Source organism: Pituophis catenifer, unplaced genomic scaffold (genome assembly GCF_029215685.1).
Source record: "Pituophis catenifer annectens isolate HBS135680 unplaced genomic scaffold, rPitCat1.0.hap2 SCAF_4, whole genome shotgun sequence".
Lineage (NCBI taxonomy): Eukaryota > Metazoa > Chordata > Lepidosauria > Squamata > Colubridae > Pituophis > Pituophis catenifer.
The window spans coordinates 743,266-763,330 of record NW_027256884.1 but is presented as its reverse complement, the minus strand read 5'-3'; the positions used below and the strand labels follow the sequence as shown (position 1 = coordinate 763,330).

At 44.1% G+C, this 20,065-nt stretch overlaps 1 protein-coding gene across 1 annotated transcript in view; it reads left to right on the top strand.

Annotated features, from left to right (window-relative positions):
* NSD2 (nuclear receptor binding SET domain protein 2) overlaps positions 1-20,065 on the top strand; it is a 44,224-nt gene that overhangs the window by 17,922 nt on the left and 6,237 nt on the right. The window contains exons 3-18 of the mRNA XM_070942980.1: positions 74-257; positions 2,272-2,438; positions 2,641-3,120; positions 4,693-4,837; positions 5,788-5,865; positions 7,118-7,236; positions 9,242-9,317; positions 10,166-10,320; positions 14,314-14,445; positions 14,943-15,066; positions 15,899-16,099; positions 16,914-17,093; positions 17,667-17,823; positions 18,040-18,245; positions 18,912-19,015; positions 19,231-19,500. Of these exons, the coding sequence (XP_070799081.1) occupies positions 74-257; positions 2,272-2,438; positions 2,641-3,120; positions 4,693-4,837; positions 5,788-5,865; positions 7,118-7,236; positions 9,242-9,317; positions 10,166-10,320; positions 14,314-14,445; positions 14,943-15,066; positions 15,899-16,099; positions 16,914-17,093; positions 17,667-17,823; positions 18,040-18,245; positions 18,912-19,015; positions 19,231-19,500 (2,778 nt within the window). The remainder of the gene's footprint in view (positions 1-73; positions 258-2,271; positions 2,439-2,640; positions 3,121-4,692; positions 4,838-5,787; positions 5,866-7,117; positions 7,237-9,241; positions 9,318-10,165; positions 10,321-14,313; positions 14,446-14,942; positions 15,067-15,898; positions 16,100-16,913; positions 17,094-17,666; positions 17,824-18,039; positions 18,246-18,911; positions 19,016-19,230; positions 19,501-20,065) is intronic.

The window sequence follows — 20,065 nt, the reverse complement described above, 5'->3', positions numbered from 1 at the left end:
TTCAACTGTGAAAGTTTTCTTTCTCATTGCTAGAATTTGGGTGTGTTTCCTTTCCCCTCCCCCCCCCCTAAAGATTTCTGCTGAAGAAGAAGAAGAAGAAGAAGAAGAAGTTCCTCTGGTGACTGGAAAGGAGGACAAAACCCTCCTGCTGAAGTATAGCGTGGGAGACGTGGTCTGGTCCAAGGTGACCGGATACCCGTGGTGGCCGTGCATGATCTCCACCGACCCTCTGCTCCATTCCTTCACCAAGCTCAACGGTAGGTCCTTTGGGGGAGGGGGAGGGGGTGGGGGGGAGGGGCGTCTTTCTTTTAGGCCGCTCCTGGTCTCAGGCAGTCACCCACCCAGTGGAATCCAAGAAGAAGGGAAGTCAACAGATCATCCTTTACTTGAAACATTTGCATTGGCTTTAACGAAGGCAGAATTGGGTGCAACTTTTAAATGCACGTTACAGGTAATGTAATTACTAACCTCCAGAATTGGGAGTGGAATTTCAGTCATGCATTGTGGTGGTCATAAGTTGAGGCACCCACACGACCGGACCTGATCTTCCAATCATGTTTACAGCAGTCATTAAGCGAATCACACCAATGTTGAGCAAATCCGTTCTCTCAAACCAGGGGCGTCAAACCCAAGGCCCATGGTGCTGGATCCGGCCCGCAGGGTGCTTAGATCTGGCCCGCGGGGCTGCCCCAGAGACAGCAAAGGACTGGCCCCGGTGCCTCTGCCAGCGAAAGTGGAGCTCAGGAGGGCTGTGTGCCACCCTCCCAAGCTCCGTTTCAGGCCACGACGGCCTCCTGCAACACTCTGCCAGCGACAATGGAGCTCGGGCGTTTTTTGCTGGCAGAGGGCTAGCAGAACACACTAGAAACAAAATGAGAAATGTTTCCCCTTTTGCATTTGAGCATGCAAGAAGGGACAGGAAAGGGGAAAGGGAAAGAGGAAAGACAAAGAAAAAGAAGGGAAGATGGGAAGGAAGAAGGAAGGAGAAGGAAGAGGGAAGGAAAAGAAAAGGAAGGAATATAATGAGAGTGAAGGAGAGTCTGAGGGAAGCCCGGCCTTAGCATTTGGCCACCATAGATGCCCCCAACACGAGTGACGTCAAGCTGGCCACGTCTACTGTGGCCCCCAGAGGTCAAACGCAACCTGATGTGGCCCTTAATGAAATCAAGTTTGACACCCTTGTGTCAAACGGATGTCTTTTTGCTGGAAACGGGCGACAAACTCCCAGAAACTGGCAAAAAAAAAAATATTATTATTTTTGCAAATCGCAGTCCTGTGGCCGCAGGACATTGCATCCAGTCATAAATGTGAGCTGGCTGCCAAGTCTCCCCACCTTTGTAGGGGGTGTGTGTGTGAGAGAGAGAGAGAGAGAGAGAGACATTTTGCAGTGACTGTAAGTGCTATTCAGGCTGTAAAGCACCCTTTCCGAGACCGCCATAACTTTGAACGCTGGTCATAAGTTGAGGACTACCTGTAAACCGTTTTAAAATACGCTTAAGCTTCTTCCACTACGGTGACTGTACCAGCCTTGTGATTTCTTTATGGCAGATCCACCTGGTTTTGTTTTGGGGGGTTAACGGTAGCCACCAACACCTGTAAAACCAGGTAGCTTTCTGAAGAGCGGAAGGCCCAGCTGTCCCTCGCAAGGCCCTTCGTGAGGGCCTAAGTGGCGTAATGGCTTTTTGGGGAGCGATGCCAGAGGTGGGAGAAGTCAGGGCTTCTCTTCCACTTGCTTGAACGAAGCAAGCTTGGACATGGGCCGATTCACGTGTTCGTTAATTAAACGACCTCTTTCAGAAATGCTTTGGTTTTGCTTTACATTAATAAGCCAGGACAGCCGACATGGGTGAGACAGGGTGGATTCACACTTCGTACTACATTTTATTTTGCTTTACTAGCTTGTTGAACAAGCTGTGGTCTTGCTGGATCCACAACCCGGTGCTAAGCCAAGAGGTAATTCTTCACCAGAACGGCTGACCTCCTGCAGCTCAATAAGCCAAGAGTTTTTATGCTGTCGCATGTTAGGTGGAGCCATTCCCTGCCTTTCTCGATCTGGTTATTCTTCCAATGGTTGAATTTCAGCTCTCCAAATGCCGCCCCCATCCTGGCCATTACCAAGAACAGAGAAACCCACCCATCTCTAGGATGCCAAGCGGGTATTAAACTCGGCAAACATGTTGGGAAAAATTTATAACTTCCTACAGTCCAGTGTTACTCCATCTTTGCATGTGGCTCTGTTAAGCTAAGACTCCGAATTGTCTATATTTTCAGGACAGAAAAAGAGTTTTCGCCAGTATCACGTACAGTTTTTTGGGGATGCGCCAGAGCGAGCCTGGGTGTTTGAAAAAAGCCTGGTAGCGTTCAAAGGAGAGGAGCAGTTTGAAGAATTGTGCCAGGAAAGTGCAAAGCATTCCATTAGCAAAGCAGAGAAAATAAAGGTAACCTTCCTCTGTGCTGTTTCGGGCTGGCTAATTTAATCGTTGGGCTGTTTTAGCTGCTTGCAAAAAGCGCTTTGTTATGCCTTGATACGAAGAGAGAAAATGGGGGGGGGGGTGTTGTTGTTCAAGATTCCCCAGGTAGGGCTTTTCAGGTGTTGGTCTCCGTGACCTCCTTTGTCTTTGTTTTACGTTTTTCCTGCAGATGCTCAAACCGGTTTCAGGGAAGCTGCGTCCCCAGTGGGAGATGGGGGTCAAGCAGTCCAAAGACGCCCTCTCCATGTCCCTGGAGGAAAGGAAAGCCAAGTACACCTTCATCTACGTCAGGGGCAGGCCAGTCCTCAACCCCCAGGTGGCCAAGGAAGCCGGACTGGCGGTTAAGTCCTTGGAAGAGATGGATAAGATTTATTCGGACGAAGACCTTTCTCAGACTCTGAAATCCAGCAAAGAATACGACGTCCCGGCCAAAAGGGGCAGAAGGACCAAGTCGCTTTGCACGAGTGAATCGGAAGACTTCGCCCCCAAGCCGGTCCTGGGCACCCCTCCCGAAAGAAACCTGGAGGAGAGAGGAGGCACGGCGGGGTCCCCTTTCGGGCGGAAGAAGGCAATTCCCTACGCTCCCCGGAATCGGAAAAGCGATGGAGCCCCTCAGTTCCTGGTGTTTTGCCAGAAGCACCGAGATGAGGTTTGTGTCCTCAGAATCCGCATCGTGAGGCTTCCCTCCTTTTCTTTTCCAGGTCCCTTAAGGGCCACAGAGGCCGAACCCCTTCGTCCCCTTCTCAGGCCCTTTGCTCTCACCCACCCGGGGTCTAAGGAGCTTTGCAATCATCCTTCTGAAGAGAGCAGGCCTAAGAAAGGGCTCCCTTTAAATTGAGAGATAGGCAGCTGTAAACACTGACAGTTGGATGATTTGGGTGGGGGGGGGTGGATTTTGGAACTGAAGAATAGGAATAGGAATAGAATTAGGATAGAATAGAATTAGAATAGGATAGGATAGAATAGAATTAGGATAGAATAGAATAGAATTAGAATAGAATAGAATTAGAATAGAATAGAATAGAATAGAATAGAATAGAATAGAATAGAATAGAATAGAATAGAATAGAATAGAATAGAATAGAATAGAATAGAATAGAATAGAATAGAAACTTTATTGTCACTTTGAATGTGCACTAATCGGCATACATTAAAATGAAATTTTGTTGCATACTGGGTTATCAGTACCTCTGGGGTGGGCTGTCGTAAATTCAAACGGCCACTAAACGAGCAGTCATAATTGTGTGTTTATCTGCCGGTTGCAGGTGTTTTTGCATGACGTTGTATTTGCACACCTGAAATCCCCCCCTTGCCATTGTTTTTGAGCTGTTTGTGTCTCTTCTATTAATGGAGATGCAGGACATTTAAAGTGGGCAGAAGATCTGGGTCCTGTAGGAGAATCAGAAGATTTAAAAAAAAAAAAAAAAAACCTTGGAGAAAACTTTTAAAATAGACCATTTTTAGCTACAGGTAGTCGTAGACTTAACAACAGTTCATTTAGTGACCCTTCAACATTACGACGTCACTGAAAAAAGTGACTTGTGGCTGTTTTTTCACGCGGATGACCTTTGCAGCCTCCCCCCTGGTCATGTGATCAGAATGCAGGCCCTTGGCAACTGGTTTCTATTTATGACAGACGTCCCGGGATGATCCCCTTTTCTACCTTCTGGCAAGCCGAGTCAGTGGGGAAGCCGGATTCACTTCACTGGGTTTCCAATTGAACCACTGCAGTGGCAAGAAAGGTCATAAAATGGGGCAAAACTCACTAACAAATACTTCATTTGGCTTGACATAAAATTTGGGCTCAATTGCGGTGGTAACTGGAGGATTAACTTGTACTGTACAATGGCAAGTTGAGTTCCTTTGATCCTGCTTGGGATCAATGCACGTCCCGCGTGTCTGTGGGGAGGATTCTCCATCATGGTTGTCCCAGAGGAGCTTTTTCAAAAGGCAGCTGGACTTCCTCAGGTTTTTTTCCCCTGGAAGACGCTTCACTTCCTTGCAGCCACCAAGGGGGAAACCAAGAAAATCCTGCTGCCTTTTGAAAACAAAAAAACACTTTTGGGACATGTCCGTCATCTGACAAAAGTTAAAATAATAAATAAATGAAAATCGGGGGGGGAAAAAAAAAAACTCCAGAGAGATTTTTGAGATTTCTTTGAAGCTGGGCGGGGGGGACCCGGGCTCTTTTCTCTCTCTCATTCATGTCTGTCCCGCCCAGGTGGTGGCTGAGCACCCCGATGCCTCTTGCGACGAAATCGAAGAGCTGCTGGAGTCACAGTGGAACATGCTTAGTGAAAAACAGAAAACACGCTATAACACAAAATTTGCCATAGTGACCTCTCCCAAATGTGAAGAAGACACTGGTAAACGTAAAACTGTGCTAGTATACTCTAACTAAAAGTTTTAATATATGTAGTCATGTTTAATTAAGCACACGGTTCTCAGCCTGTAGGGAAGATCAGCTTTCACTGTTTCCGTTTCTAATTTTTGGGATGTTGTGCTGATTAAGCAGTGAATGCAGTCCTTTTTTTCTTTTTCTTTTTTAAATTTAAACCAGAAGAGTCAATCATGTCTACATTTCTTGGTCATTGTTCTGCGAAGTTGCTCTGTGTAAATCTATTGTAGATATGATGGTGTCCTCATTCCCTTCCTGTCTCTAAGCAGCCGCCACCTGTATCGCTGTCGACGAAATAAGAATTACGGAGATTAGAAAGAAATTAAGCTAGAATTTTTAAATTTAAAACATTCGCTCTTAAGCATAACTCTTGTTTTTAAAGTTGAAGTGGAGGTTGAATCTGTGTCCCTGGGTTTGCAATAATTAAGATCTGTGGATGTGAAGAAACACCCAACGCTTAAAACGTTTCCAGGACTGACACCAGTGGAGATCGTGGTGGAGAAGATTGTTAGAATCTGCGGGAATCTGGCCAGATCTCCATTTTTATAAAGCGTTTAGCTTAATATCCTGATGAGCTACAGGTTTGGAAGAATGGGTGTGCCTAAAGGCAAAAAAAAAAAAAAAAAGCCATATTTTTGTTTCTCAGTATTAATATTATAGTCTTTATAACGTTGTTGGACTATAACAGAAATTTTAAGATATCAGGTTGCTGCTTTGGACAATGAGAAGAATGAGAGTGTGTTGGAAAGGTTTCTCAATTTTGGACAATATGTATTAAAAATTATAGTCAGTTTTGTTATTTGTGTGTGAAATGACAACCTGTGGGGAAAGTTGAATGCTTTGTCTCAATGTATAAAATGTGGGTGTCGGTTTTAAAAGCAAACAAAAAAGACTACACAACATTCTGTATCTCTCAAGGTTCAGCCCAGAGGAGTTTGAGCAAGGCCAAACATCAAGTCTTTCAAGGATCAGCTAAACGAAGATCAAGATCCAGAAGTAATTTAAATTTGTGCTGTGTAATACTGATTTTAAACTAAGTAACCCTTACTTAAGTGTGCCTTTCATGTAACTGCTCAATAATATCTTTTTCTCAAATGTTGTGCTCCTTCAGTTTTAGCGTTTTTATGGATCTTGAATTAAATATTTGAGTGCTGTAGTACAAAATTCTGTCCAGCTTTATGGTAGTTTCTTCTTACGGTCCAATTAAAATGAATCTTGCTTCCTCAGTTTGTTACACCTATAGAAGAGGACTTTCAGGCTTGGGCACATTTAGGGATCTGTGAAAGACCGTTTTTGCACGTCAATACAGTTTATGTCAAAATCCTGGCCTACGTCCTAGCTTTTCCCAATAAATTTAAACTTCACCACTGATTGGCATGTGGAAGCGAAGAGTTATCCACACATTTTTTAAAAGAAACGTGTTTATAGGATAGCAAGATCTGTTTTGAGGCTTGAAAATTTAATTACCAGCAGAAGAATCTTGACTTTTTTTTTTTTTCAAAGCATTTGAATGAAGTTCTGTGGCTCCAAATTAAGCAATAGAAATATGGCCCTAGGCTAAAAAGTATAATTGGGGAATAATAAACAGTAATTAGAAAATTTTGGTATATTCGAATAGGGGATTTGGGGGGTAGGGAATAGAAGCTTTACTTATAAAGAAGAATTAGTGAAACTAGTTGTGATCCTCTGAAAGTTTGTAACATAGAACTTGATTGTTTCAAATGGGTTTTACTCAGACCCGCTGGTTTCAGGTATAAATATGCAAGGTACTTAAAAATCTTTTTTTTTTCACGGTCTTTATCTAAAATGTTCCTCTCCCCTTGGTCTTTATATAAAACAAATTCACTTAACACGTGTATTGCTTTATGTTTTCCCAGCCTTAGGGGTGATGTTCTATCACATCGTAATATCAGAAAATGGGATAATTGCTTTATACACCATTAGCGTGCTTCTTAAAAGAAGTTACTTCAAAGCAAAACTCCTGGTTGTAGAGCCATTATAAATTGAAACGAGAAATTAATATTAAATATACAGATAGGTGTAGGATGTTTTTGTAGATAAGGTCAGCTGTGGTAGGTGTCTACTGCAAAGCTAGTTTTAATAAGAGAAGGTGGGAGTCACAAGATGTTTAGGGTTAATAAACATTATCCGGCTGTGTTAGAACAGTAACGTAACTGCTTTGGTTGGAGATAATTTCTAAATGAGCTTCAGACTTTTTTCATATAAGTCTCCCCATCCCTACTCCAAGGTAACTTATATGGAAATAAAAGGAAACCTGTAAAGAGGACAAGGAAACCCACGGAAGATTTTGAAGTTCAAGAAGCACCTAGAAAAAGGCCGAGAATGGATAAGAAGAATTATCAGAAGGTAATTATGTTCTTGGCTTATTTGGGTGTGCCGTGGTGGCAACCAGTGTGATTATTTTTTGACTTTGCTCGGTCACAATAGCCTTCGGCTTCATTGGAGCGGGGGATTTAATTGGATGGAGTGATCGATGGATGGATTGACCCATTAAATGAATGGTTAACCGGAGAGCTCGTTTTAAAACATCAAACTATATACAGTGCGCGTAAAAGCATCTTTGATTCCATATCTTGCATTTGTGGGTCTCTTTTCTGAATCTTCCTTCCACAATGATAGCAGAGGTACAAGTGAGCAGCTGAGACAGAAAAGAACTGGTTTCATCTGTAAAAGGAGATAAAATGCCCTTTCGGCTGTACTTTTGAGATAGCCAGTCATAGGTTTTTGGGGGGGGGTTTTTCATCTTGAACTAGTTATATATTTGCATCCAACACTTCACATATTTAGTTTCAAATAAATTGATGAACAGTTGTGGAAGCAACAATTCATGCATCCAGAAATGTTAAAGATCCAGCAGAATTGTCTCGTATAGGTATTCTCATTTGAATGCCTATGTTGTGAACTTACGTGCAACATTATTAGCACTTTAAAATGTTGTGTTTTTCTTTTTCTTACCCCTTTGCCACATGATAGACAGGTAAGGTGTGTCAACTGTTGTTAGAAGAAACATGAACGTTAGGTCTTAGAGATGATAAAATAGTTGCGTTTAGCATCTTGTATCGACCTCACCGTTTGGTTCTCAGTTTTAATGAATTCCTGAGTAGATTATAGCTTCCGTTTGTGCACTCACCTTAATCCGTGGGAAGAAAACTCAGCCCCCACCTGTCTGTCCCTTGCATCACTCAGAGATCCCAGCATGTAGTAAGCATGATTTCTTAACGCTCTTCTCCTGGAGGCCTTTCCTTATATCCTTTGGCAAAGCAACAGGGATGAGGCCATTTGTCAGGGACCCTGTTAGAAGTCACAGATTTAATCACAAGAGGCAACTGGACTTTCTGCGTTTTCTTTGAAGACGTTTTGCTTCTCGTCCAAGAAGCTTCTTCAGCTCTGACCGGATGGTGGGGAATGAAACCATCCAGTCAGAACCGAAGAAACTTCTTGGCTGAGAAGCGAAACGTCTCCAAGAAAAAAAAAGGGCACCTTTTCGACTACTCTGGCCTGGATGACTGAGAAACTCCATAGACGTCACAGACTTAGGTTGTTCTGTACAGAAGGTGACTTGATGAACTGCTTTTACGGGTAAGTTACCTGTCCATAGGTATCTATGAACTGATTGGGTAAAAAAAAACCCGAAAACCTTTGCGCATAGCATCCTAGCCATCCTCATAGGAAACTTTGATAACAACACTACCCTTTATACGCATTCCTCGACCTACGAATGCTACTGGGAACAGAAGTTCAGTTGTAAGTTGAAGCAACCCTGTGACCGGACCCAATTTTACAACTGACAAACCGCAGCCTCGTGACCGCAAGATGCTGCAACTAGCCGTAAACGTGAGCTGGTTGCCAAGCAGCCAAAAGGCAGCCATGGGCCTGGTAGGGTGAGGCGGGACATTTTGACAGCCGGAAATGAGATAAAGAGCGTCATAACTCTGAACGGTCAGCCAGTTGCCAGTCAAAGGCTTACGTCCTTTTCAGTTGGAGGGGCTGCTATTAAATTTGTTTTTAACTTTCAAGTAAAACTAATGTTTGCTTAGGAACCTGTTTTTCCAAACTTACACCCGACTAACTAACTAAACATTATGTTCAGAAAAAAATATGGTTCCCCGGTGGGGATTTTAAATGAAAGTTCTAATTGTCCTATCGCGGAAGTCTTAAAAGTCCTAACTTTAAACCCATTATTTTAAAATTAAATGACTGTTTTAAAGATAATGTTTTTATTTAGAGTCTGTTTCAATGAGGTGATTATTGTCTTCCGCTAATTTCTTTCTATATCTAAATTAGGAAGGCTCTTATTTTTTTATTATTATTTCATTTTCTCTTTTCCTTTTTTCCCCATTTTTTATAACAGAGGGAGAGAAGCAATGACAAAACAGCGAAAACAAACTCTGCTAAAGTCACAGAAACCTCACAAAAGAAGCAGTCAGGTAAGGTAGTCAGAACAAGCCTGATGCCTCTTATAGCCTCTTAAAAAGGTTCTACGTTCCGTGGTTTAAAGTGGCTGCTGGACTTTGGGGAAGTGAGCCGTGGCACCATTCGAATGCGGCTGTAAGCTTGAGAAGCAGGACACACCTTCTATTTGCTGAAGACGGGGGTCCTAAATGGTTACCCCTTTGCCCCCCCCCCACTTTAGCCTCCCTACGCAGAGGGAGCCTCTGGCTCTCATGAACCACATTTAGAGAACCGATCAGGAATGGATGGGAAAACCCTGCAGGACTCTTAGAATTGGTAAATGGAACTCTCTTCTGCAACTAGATGGACAGATAGGGAAGCTGATAGGGAGGGAGGGAGGGAGGGAGGGAGAGATTTTATTGGTAGATGATAGAGATAGACAGATGAAGATAGAAGAATGGATGGATGATGGATATATAAACAGAGATGAATACATAGATAGACAGACATAAGCAAAGACAGATGGATAGAGATAAAGAGACAAATACCGTAGATAGACAGACAGATGGATAGATAGTCGTATTAGTCCTTGTGGGTATTTAATTTGTAAAAATTATTTGCAAATCTACTACATCAATAACAGATTATTGACCAAATCCATCCATGTCACATTTTTAGGAGAAGGTGGGGATACCCATGGAATGCTAGATTGCAAACAAGCTACATTATTATTTCTTAACTATTCTTAATTGTGTCTATATTTGCTTCTCTATATTTCTCATTCTACACTGTGGGGGATCTCAAAAAAACATTGTAAATTCTCGATACATCAGTCAGGCGATGTTGGCTTCTGACTACAAGGAAAGACCCTGGGACTCTTAAGCTCTCTTTGTAAATCACAATTATTTTGCCACAACGACAGGTCTTTCCGATGCCTGTAAGCCACTGAAGAAACGAAATCGGGCCTCGGGACCAGAATCTTCGCATCTCCCTTATAGCAAAAGTTCATCTCCTTCCGCGTCCTTAACGGAGAACGAGGTAAACTGCAAATGAACAATGGAAGACAGATAAAAAAAGATGCAAGTGACTTAAACTTGCTTTCTTTAAACGATGGAAAGAAATAACGTTTGAAACAAGATTAATGTGGGTTATAAACACCTTAATCCTTCCGTTCACCTTTCTCTTTAAATACAGCATGGTAAGTTTATCTCTGCCAGGAAAAGAGGAAGAAAAGTTGGTGGGAACTCAGCTGTGGCTCTTCGCTGAGGTCAGATGAGCTCATTCCAGCTTTCCTGAATTTGGTTTCCCATGTCATTTGTGAGACATTCAAGTTGGGTTTTCCGACAGAAGCGGTTTGCTGCAAGTATTTCAAATATGGAATAGACCAGGGAGACTGAAGCCATCCAACTATCTTTGATGCCAACTCTAAATTTGTGGTGCTGGCTGGGACTCCTTTGGACTCTCCAAAAACGGCTTAATCCCAAATATTTCACCCAAAGCTTTTCTTAAAATGCTTAGGAAGAAGAAGTGCTTCTATGAAAAAATATAAAACAGAGAGAAGTTAAACAGGCTCTATTGGCACACTTAAAGCAAGATGAAAACATGTTCAGTTCAGCTCAGTTGCAAGCAGTATAAACGAGAGGAAAAGTACATTTTCCTGGTTATTGAGATTGTTTTCTCTCCTAAAATGCAACGAAGCCTGTGCAGGGCTTGAGACAGGAAGGAGGGAAAAAGCCTTTGGGCCTGTTAACCGAACGGCTCCCTCTGATGTAAAGGAGCATCAGTCCTTTGGTATCTTGGAGCCCCACACAGTCCTTTGGGCCTGCTCACGTGGTGTGTATATCTTTTGTATTCAGCAACCTCAAAACTCGGAGCAATACAACTGCAGCACACCATCCAAGCATTTCTATAGGTAGGCCTCAACGGTTGCTTAGCAACCATTCAAATTACAACAAACCCTGAAAAAGGTGTTTACGACCTGGATTTGACATTCTGATGGCCGCCCTCCTCCACCGTGAGTCAGGTGACCCACATTTTGGGAGCTTGGCAGCTGTCCCCCGTTTACGGCCGTTTGCAGTCTCCTTCAGGCACGTGACCAGAATTTACGTTTTTGCTGGAAACTGAGTTTATTTCCTATTTTCAGCAAAAAAAAAAAAAACCCTCCCCATAATAAACAATGGGTTCATTAAACTGTGGCACTCACTTAATGACCGCCACAAAAAGATCATAAAATCCAGTTAGCCTGAATCAGCTCTCCCCTTTGTGATCATTGGTAATAAACATGGATTAGGGCAACGGGACAATTGATCAAAGAGCATAAAGAAGTTTCTGCTATGATCCGTTTCCATCACATTGTCCAAGAGAACGCAGAGATCAATAAAAAACTGATTGACAGAGAAGGGTACAGGCAGGTAATTCTTGACTTGCTTAGTGACCGTTTGAAATTGCAATGGAAACATGATTGCAAAAACTGCCCCATAGCAAACCATGGCTCCGTTCAACCACTGCTGTCTTCTCTTAGTACAACCTGTAGTAGATTAGAATCCATGCCAACAGATTTCAATGTCCTCCTTGTAGACCTACAATGGTGTGGCCTTCTCCACCAGCCACCTCCATCATCCAACCTCTTGATGCTCTTGATAAGAACCTCGGTTGCACTGCGTTTATTTGAGCCCTGGACAGCAGAATAATTGCCCGCCATTTAACCGTAAGAGCAAGAGTGCAATGGTCCACGTTCAAAGGAGAAGAAAAAAGAGGTTCAACCTGAGCAGTCCTTGACTTCATGAGACCAAGTTCATCCCCAGGGAACTAAGCTCATTGGCAGAGAACAGCCGCTCTCTCGGCTGCGTGTCTTTCCTCCGTGGGTCATCTATGAACCCAGGCGGCCGTATTGATCATCACACAAGGAGCCCATGTGCTGGACGATGGTCCTGCTTGTCCTGTGTAAAATGACAACCGTATTTCAGTTTCTCCTCCGAGTAGAAGACTTGCACTATTGCACAGTGACAATCACTGCATAATATGTACTTGTGGAGGCTTGTTTAGTTTACTGTCCTTAAGTGAAACACTTTTTTCATCCAAGGAAGATGGTCAAATTTTGTGCGCAGAACTCCTCACTTTTTCCAGATATTAATAAGATAATTCTCTAACCAGGTCCCAAAAGTGCTTTTTTTTCCCCCAAAAGGCAACTGGACTCTCTTTGTTTTTCCTTGAAGACTTTTCGCTTCTCATCCAGGAAACTTTTTCAGTTCTGTCTTCTATCAGAACTGAAGATGCTTCTTGGATAAGAAGTGAAATGTCTTCAAGGAAAAAACAAAGGAAGTCCAGTTTCCTCTTGAAAAAGCACTTTTTGGACAACCATGACCTGGAGGACTGAGACATCTCTCTAACCAGGTTTCTTCCTAACCAAGCATATTTGGAATAACCCATGAACTAGCACCTCTTATAGCTTTCCTATTGCCATCTACACATGATTGATGTGAAGTGACTACTGTGTCACCAGTGTTCAGAGTCCTACTACTGATAGAGGCATTTTGTCATTCTTGCAGGGTTGCTATGATGGGGACAGAAAAAGTGGGTTTCCATGCAAAGGCTCATTCACTGGCTCAAGATCCCAACTAGCTAAGCCTTTCCTTCAGAGCTGGTCAGTGGATCCTTCCTTAAGAGCTTCCTGGGCCAGTAGCGCTCTCTTATGGGGTGACTTGACCTGAACCTTTGCACCAGCCAGCAAATGTTCATGCAACATGCACATACACGTATGTAAACCTCCACACACGTGTCCTTTGGCAGAGTTGTGCTATCCTCTGCTAACTTAACAGTGCATTGACCTGCCTCCTGGCTGGATTTGTTAATCTCCCGTAGCAAACAAACAGGGCGCCCCCAGATCTCCCACTGAAGACGAGCTTGTTTACCTGTAATCTTTTCAAATGGTCATCTCTGCACGCTCGCGTCTGGCACACCTTCAGATTCTCAGTTTGTTGAGTGCTCAGATTCCAGAACTCCCATCTGTTGGGGAAACTGAGGGAAAATTCATAGTTTTGAACAGGCAGGCCCAAGCGAGGGCTTCCTTCCTGCCAAAGTCTCGGCTCTAATAGGTCCCAGTAAGAGCTGGTCAGACATAGAAGTCACACGTACCAATTCATAGTTGACACACAAGTAAGCAGCCTGTTCTCTGGAAAATATGCAGGAATAGAATAGAATAGATTAGAAGAGAAGAGAAGAGAAGAGAAGAGAAGAGAAGAGAAGAGAAGAGAAGAGAATAGCATTCTTTATTGGCCAAGTGTGATTGGATACACAAAGAATTTGTCTTTGGTGCATATGCTCTCAGTGTACATAAAAAGACAAGATACATTCTTCAAGAATCATAAGGTACAACACTTAATGATAGTCATAGGGTACAAATAAGCAATCAGGAAACAATAACAATATAAATCATAAGGATACAGCAACAAGTTAAAGTAATGCAGTCATAAGTGGGAGGAGATGGGTGATGGGAACGATGAGAAGATTAATAGTAGTGCAGACTTAGTGAATAGCTTGACAGTGTTGAGGGAATTATTTGTGTAGCAGAGTGATGGCATTCGGGGAAAAACTGTCCTTGTGTCTAGTTGTTCTGGTGTGCAGTGCTCTATAGCGTCGTTTTGAGGGTAGGAGTTGAAACAGTTTATGTCCAGGATGTGAGGGGTCTGTAAATATTTTCACAGCCCTCTTTTTGACTCGTGCAGTAGACAGGTCCTCCATGGAAGGCAGGTTGGTAGCCTTTGTTTTTTCTGCAGTTCTAATGATCCTCTGAAGTCTCCATAGCATCATTTTGAGGGTAGGAGTTGAAAGAGTTTATGTTCGCCCACTGAATGCACAACAGGCATGTCACAAATGAAAGTTGATGGAGGAGAATTTTGTTGGGGATGATGAGATCTGTAGTTCAGCAACTCCTGGAGAGCTGAAGTGGTTAATAAATGATATTATTTTCACAGAAGCAATGCTAAATCAGAATGCACAGAAGCTCTTAATTCATCCTCCTGTGGCATTTAGATTTCAGATGGTCCAGGAGATGAACGATCGGAGTCTCCCTATGAAAGCACCGATGAGGGTCTCGGGGAGGTCTCTCAGCTGTCCAAGAAGTCTGACCGAGGGGCCACGGCCAGGAAGGAGTCTGTTTGTCAGGTAAGGAAGGAAGATGCTTGTCAAGCAAATTCTCTTTCCAAAAACTATTGGAAAGACCAAGTTAGGGAGAGATTATCGTGGGGAAAAATGCATTTTAAGTGGTCACTAAGAGTCAACCCTGGACTTGATAGTAGACAATTAATGCTTGTCAAGGCATGGTCTTATTTGTAAATCTGAACATTTAACATGAACAAGTAGGTTGAAATATCCATTGGACTCCCTGTACTGAAAGAGTCTGCAAATGTTCCTTTTCTCCACCGCAAGAAGCCACAGATGCCCACCCTCCATGGAAGCTCCCTCTTTAAACCAGCTGCGTGGCTGTCACGGGTCTCCCTTTGGCACGCATTCCAAGGAGGTTGAAAGTGGGCCTCTGCTCAATTCATCTGATTTTTTACAAAAATAAATAAAAGGAGCCCCTTGCCCTCACAAAGAAAGGAGAGGAGGAGCCGTTGACTGGAGCTTTTCGCCTTGTAAGGTTTGCCTTTCCTCTTCTCAAGGTCTGTGAGAAGCCCGGGGAAGTGATGTTGTGTGAAGGAGGCTGTCTTGGGGCTTTCCATGCTGGCTGCTGCGGCCTCTCCGGAAGGACCAAGGGACACTTTGTGTGTGGCGAGTGCACTTCAGGCAAGTCCTCCTTTGGTGGGGATGGGCGGCCTTTGGGCGCTTCCTGTGCAAACGGTTTTCGCTCGGATCTCGCACTTACCAGAAAGCAGCGATAGGAAGCACGAAGCGTTAAAGGTTCACGCTGAGATGAGAAAATAAAGGCAGTAATAATGCACCTCTCTTTCCCTGCCCACCTTGCTCAGAAAGACAAAGATTCCTTATTCCTTTGTTTTGTACAGGTAGCCCTCAACGTACGACCGATTTGACTTTGCAATGAACCCCCCAAAAAATATTTATGCCCTGGTTTCAAACATGGGGCCACTGCGGTTTCTCCCCCCCCCTCCCCAGTCATACAAACGAAGTTTGGGCGCGATGAATAGTCGTAACTCAAGGACTATCTGTAAGGCGAAAGTCTTAAGGATTCTGCCAGATCCAAGAACCTGGAGGCATTCTTGGTTTATGGATTAAGTGAGCTGGAGAGACCTTGAGTTCTGTCATCCATCCGTTCTGTCATTGCCTGATGGGGCTGGAAGTCCCTGGCTAAGCCCTGGTTTCCCAAGAGTAAAAAGGCTGCACGTTTCCTGCTGAAAATAATTTGATCCATCCTACAGTCACCAAATCCGTTTTTCCCAAGTTTCCTTACTATTCTCTAAGAGAGATTTACAAATGTAGACATTGAATGGGGAAAGACGGATGCTTGTGAAGAAATGCCTGCCAAAAATGGGGTTTTTTGAAAGAAAAAAAATATTTTAATTCCAGATACTTTAATGCCAACTCTAGCTCCAGTTAAGAATGAACCTGGCTCCATTCTATTTGTGAGAAATACTGAAATGTTGTTTTAAATTTTCATTAGGTGTTCACACGTGTTTCGTGTGCAAGGAGAAGCAATTGGAAATTAAGCGCTGCATCGTATCTCACTGCGGGAAGTTTTACCATGAAGCCTGTGTGAAAAAATTTCCCCTCACCATTGTTGAAAACCGAGGCTTTCGGTGCCCTCTGCACAGCTGCGAGAGTTGCCACGTTGCTAATCCCTCAAACCCCAAAGTATCTAAAGGTATTTCCTTCTTTCCTCCGAATCTCTTCTTGGGGCCCCCGTGGTTCACCTTCAGAGGCCGCACGGCATCATGGTTGCCGATGATTACATGAGAGCTCCCAGTAGCACGAAGAGGTTCTGCATCACCTGCCATGAATAGAGGTAGTCCTCAATTTACGACCACAATTAAGCATAAAAGCTCTGTTGCTAAGTGAGGCAGTTATTAAGTAAATCTATTTAGAACAGAACAGAACAGAACAGAACAGAATAAAGAGAGTTGGAAGGGATTTCAAAAGTCTTCTAGTCCAACTCCCTGCTTTGCCCCATTGTATCTTCCAGTCCAATTTCAGGGATTGGGGCTTGGTGTGTTTCTGTTTTGGAAAGTTTGACTCGCGTCTAAATGTCCAATTTATAGATATTTCCTCCCTCTGCACGTCCTCTTGTGTCTCCCTTTTGTCCTTCCCCACATAAAGCCTCATTTTGTGTCCATGTGCCTGCGTGTACCTGTCGAGAGGACACTTGTCTTTATTCCAGAGAGTAGCTCATGGAAGCCCATGGCATCATCTGACGCTTCCCAACCCCTTGAGAACTTTGAGGTGAGCGTACTTCAACTCCCAGAATGCCCCAGCCGGCACAGCGGACTTCAATCCCGCAGCCGGCTGGGGAATTTGGGAGTTGAAGTCTGCCCATCTCAAAGTTCTCAAGGGGTTGGGAATTGCTGCCATAGTCCATTAGTTAGAGATGGATTTTTGTCGCTCCAATTCTTTTTAAGTTCCTAAGCATTTTTGCCAATATATTGTGACAAAAACGGTGTGTGCATTTTTCTTTGTACCAGGCAAAATGATACGGTGCGTTCGCTGTCCGGTGGCTTACCACGTGGGTGACAATTGTGTGGCTGCTGGATGTGCCATGCTTTCCTCCAGCAGCATTGTGTGTACCAACCACTTTACTGCCACAAAAGGGAAAAGCCACCATGCCCACGTGAACGTCAGCTGGTGTTTCGTCTGCTCAAAAGGTAAACAACTGACTTAATAGCATTGGAACGGTTCTTCAGTGCTGCGAAGGGATGGGGTTGTGGCTGTTCAGGCTTTTCATGAAGTCTAAAGCCCTTTTATTTCTTGTGTGTGTTGCAAAAGCATTTTTTAAAAATTGATTTTGGTTCTGAATGGAACTGACGAATTTGCATGTCTAAAATGTAAAAATGGGAAGAATTCTTTTGTAACTTTTATAAGTGAGCAGGTGGGGCACAACTCCTCCCTGCTCTCTCCCCCCCCCCATCTTTGATTCCTGAAATCTGCTCCCAAAAATTCTCCTTTTGATGCTGCCTAAGAAATAGGGTTCAGGTGTTGTGCTTCCAGCTTTTCTTGGTCACCGAGGGAGCTGTTGATAGGAGGCCCATCTCCCAGAGTTCCTTCTGCTGCTGTTCTCAGAGTAGATCCTAGCAAACACCGTAACCTTTGTGTAATTCCTTCTGGGTTGCGTGGATTTGGGCTTTAATCCTTAGAGTGGAACATGTCAGCATTTTTATGCTTAAAATAAAGCTTTTTTCCCCCCTTTTCCTGTCATTGTTTTGTGCCTTTTGTCACAGGGGGGAGCCTGTTGTGTTGTGAGTCTTGTCCTGCTGCGTTTCATCCCGACTGTTTGAACATTGAAATGCCAGACGGAAGCTGGTTTTGCAACGACTGCAAAGCAGGGAAGAAAATCCATTTTCAAGATATTATTTGGGTCAAACTGGGAAATTACAGGTTTGGACTTACAAACATAATTTCAGTATTTTAAAAAAATCATTGTTCGTATCTGTGATTGTGTCTCAGCCCCCCGTGCAGCTGGGAAAGGGGGAAAGGCCTTCGATAGAGGGGCGTCTGCACCAGCAAGATCTCTGGGAGGCTGACGTTCATGTGTCCCCGAGAGAACCATAGCAGCCTCAATCTCTTCCTCTCGCTGGGTTCTTTCTGTGGCAGGTGGTGGCCAGCCGAAGTCTGCCATCCCAAAAACGTCCCCCCAAATATCCAGAAAATGAAGCACGAGATTGGAGAGTTCCCGGTGTTCTTCTTCGGCTCCAAAGACTACTACTGGACCCATCAGGCTCGCGTCTTCCCCTACATGGAAGGAGACCGGGGAAGTCGATACCAGGCCATCAAAGGAATTGGGAAAGTCTTCAAAAATGGTAAAATATCTCACCTCAATTCCTGCTGTGCGACCGATGTCTCTTGCATAGAGTCAGAATGCCGTGCTGTTCGCCCGTCAGTTGGGACTTCGGTATTTTGCTTTGCTGCACCTGGTGAGGGCACTTAGCTAAACTTGGCTGATTTCTGAAAAGCTAATCAGAGTCAGTGAGGTCGGAGGCTCTATTATTGTAATAATTACAGACAGGTGCTCCTTGACTTGTGGCCGGTCGTTTAGCAAACATTGGAAGTTACAACAGACTTACTGGGGGGCTGGATTTGAAGTTCCAAAGGTTTCCCCAGTGTCACATGGCCAAACTTCAGGCGCGCCATACATTGTCGTAAAACTGTGCCTCCAGCAAACCATTGGCTCATTTAATCAACCACTGTGGTTACTTAATGACTGCCACAAAAAATTGTTGTAAAATCGAGACCAGTCACTCCATTACAGTCGTAAATCAAGGACTACCTCTACGTAGCTGTGTGAAATCACAGCTGCCAGTCCTTTAGCTGGCATTGGTCTTCAGACGCATCGCGTTCTTCCCAAGAACCTACAATGTTGTGATGTATGGATACAATAGAGATGCGGATCCAAGCAGTTAATGAGATAGAGGCCTATTCTTATAGGAAATACGTGTAGTTGTAACTTTTAATAATTTTTTTTAAAGCTTTGCAAGACGCAGAAACACGCTTCCGAGAGATAAAATTTCAACGGGAAGCCAAAGAAACTCAAGAAAATGAACGCAAGCCTCCCCCTTACAAGCATATCAAGGTGAGTTGCTTTGAAAGACGGGGCTGGTCCCTCTCTGACCCCCAGGTTAGTCAGTCCAGTGATGGGCCCAGGATGTTCTGGGGTGAAGGAGGTCCCATAAAAGCAGAGGAAGTGCAAAATTCACGCCAGTGTGGAGGACTAACGTGGGTCAGTGAGTTTGGGTCGGGGCCTTTTGGGGGGCGGATGTAACCAGTGCCGGTTCTTTGACATGGCAGGTCAATAAGCCCTTCGGGAAGGTCCAGATCTACACAGCGGATATTTCGGAGATCCCCAAGTGCAACTGCAAACCCTCCGATGAAAACCCCTGCGGCCTCGACTCCGAATGCCTGAACCGGATGCTGATGTACGAATGCCACCCGCAAGTGTGCCCGGCCGGGGAGCGCTGCCAGAACCAGTGCTTCACCAAGCGCCAGTACCCCGAGACCAAGACCATCCGGACCGAGGGCAAAGGCTGGGGCTTGGTCGCCAAGAGGGACATTAAAAAGGTAGGGATTATGGGGGTTGGAGTACCTCACGGGAGAGGCCCAGCCGTGGGAGCAAGAATTCCTGAGGGGTCTTTTTAGGCGCTTATTTCTTCCTGTGGTTTACATCCCATCTTTTTTTCCCCCTGTGGTTCAAGATGTAAACACAGGTAGTCCTCGACTTACAACAGTTCATTTAGTGACCAATCGAAGGATTGAAAAAAAATTACTTAGGAATGTTTTTCACACTTACAACGGTTGTAGCATCCCTGTAGTCACGTAGTCAAAACTCGAGACGCTTGGCAACTGACTGGTATTTACGACGGTCGCAGTGTCCCAGGGTCACGTCATCCCCTTTTGCAACCTTCTGACAAGCAAAGTCAGTGTGGAATCCAGGTTCACTTAACAACCGGGTTACTAATTCAATGACTGCAGTGATTCACTTAACAGCCATGGCAAGGAAGATCGTAAAATGGGACAAAACTCACTTCGAATGTCTCACTTAGCAACATAAATTTTGGGCTCCGTTGTGGTCGTAGGTCGAGGACTATCTGTATATGATATAAAGGCCAGGAAAAAGGAGCTTGAA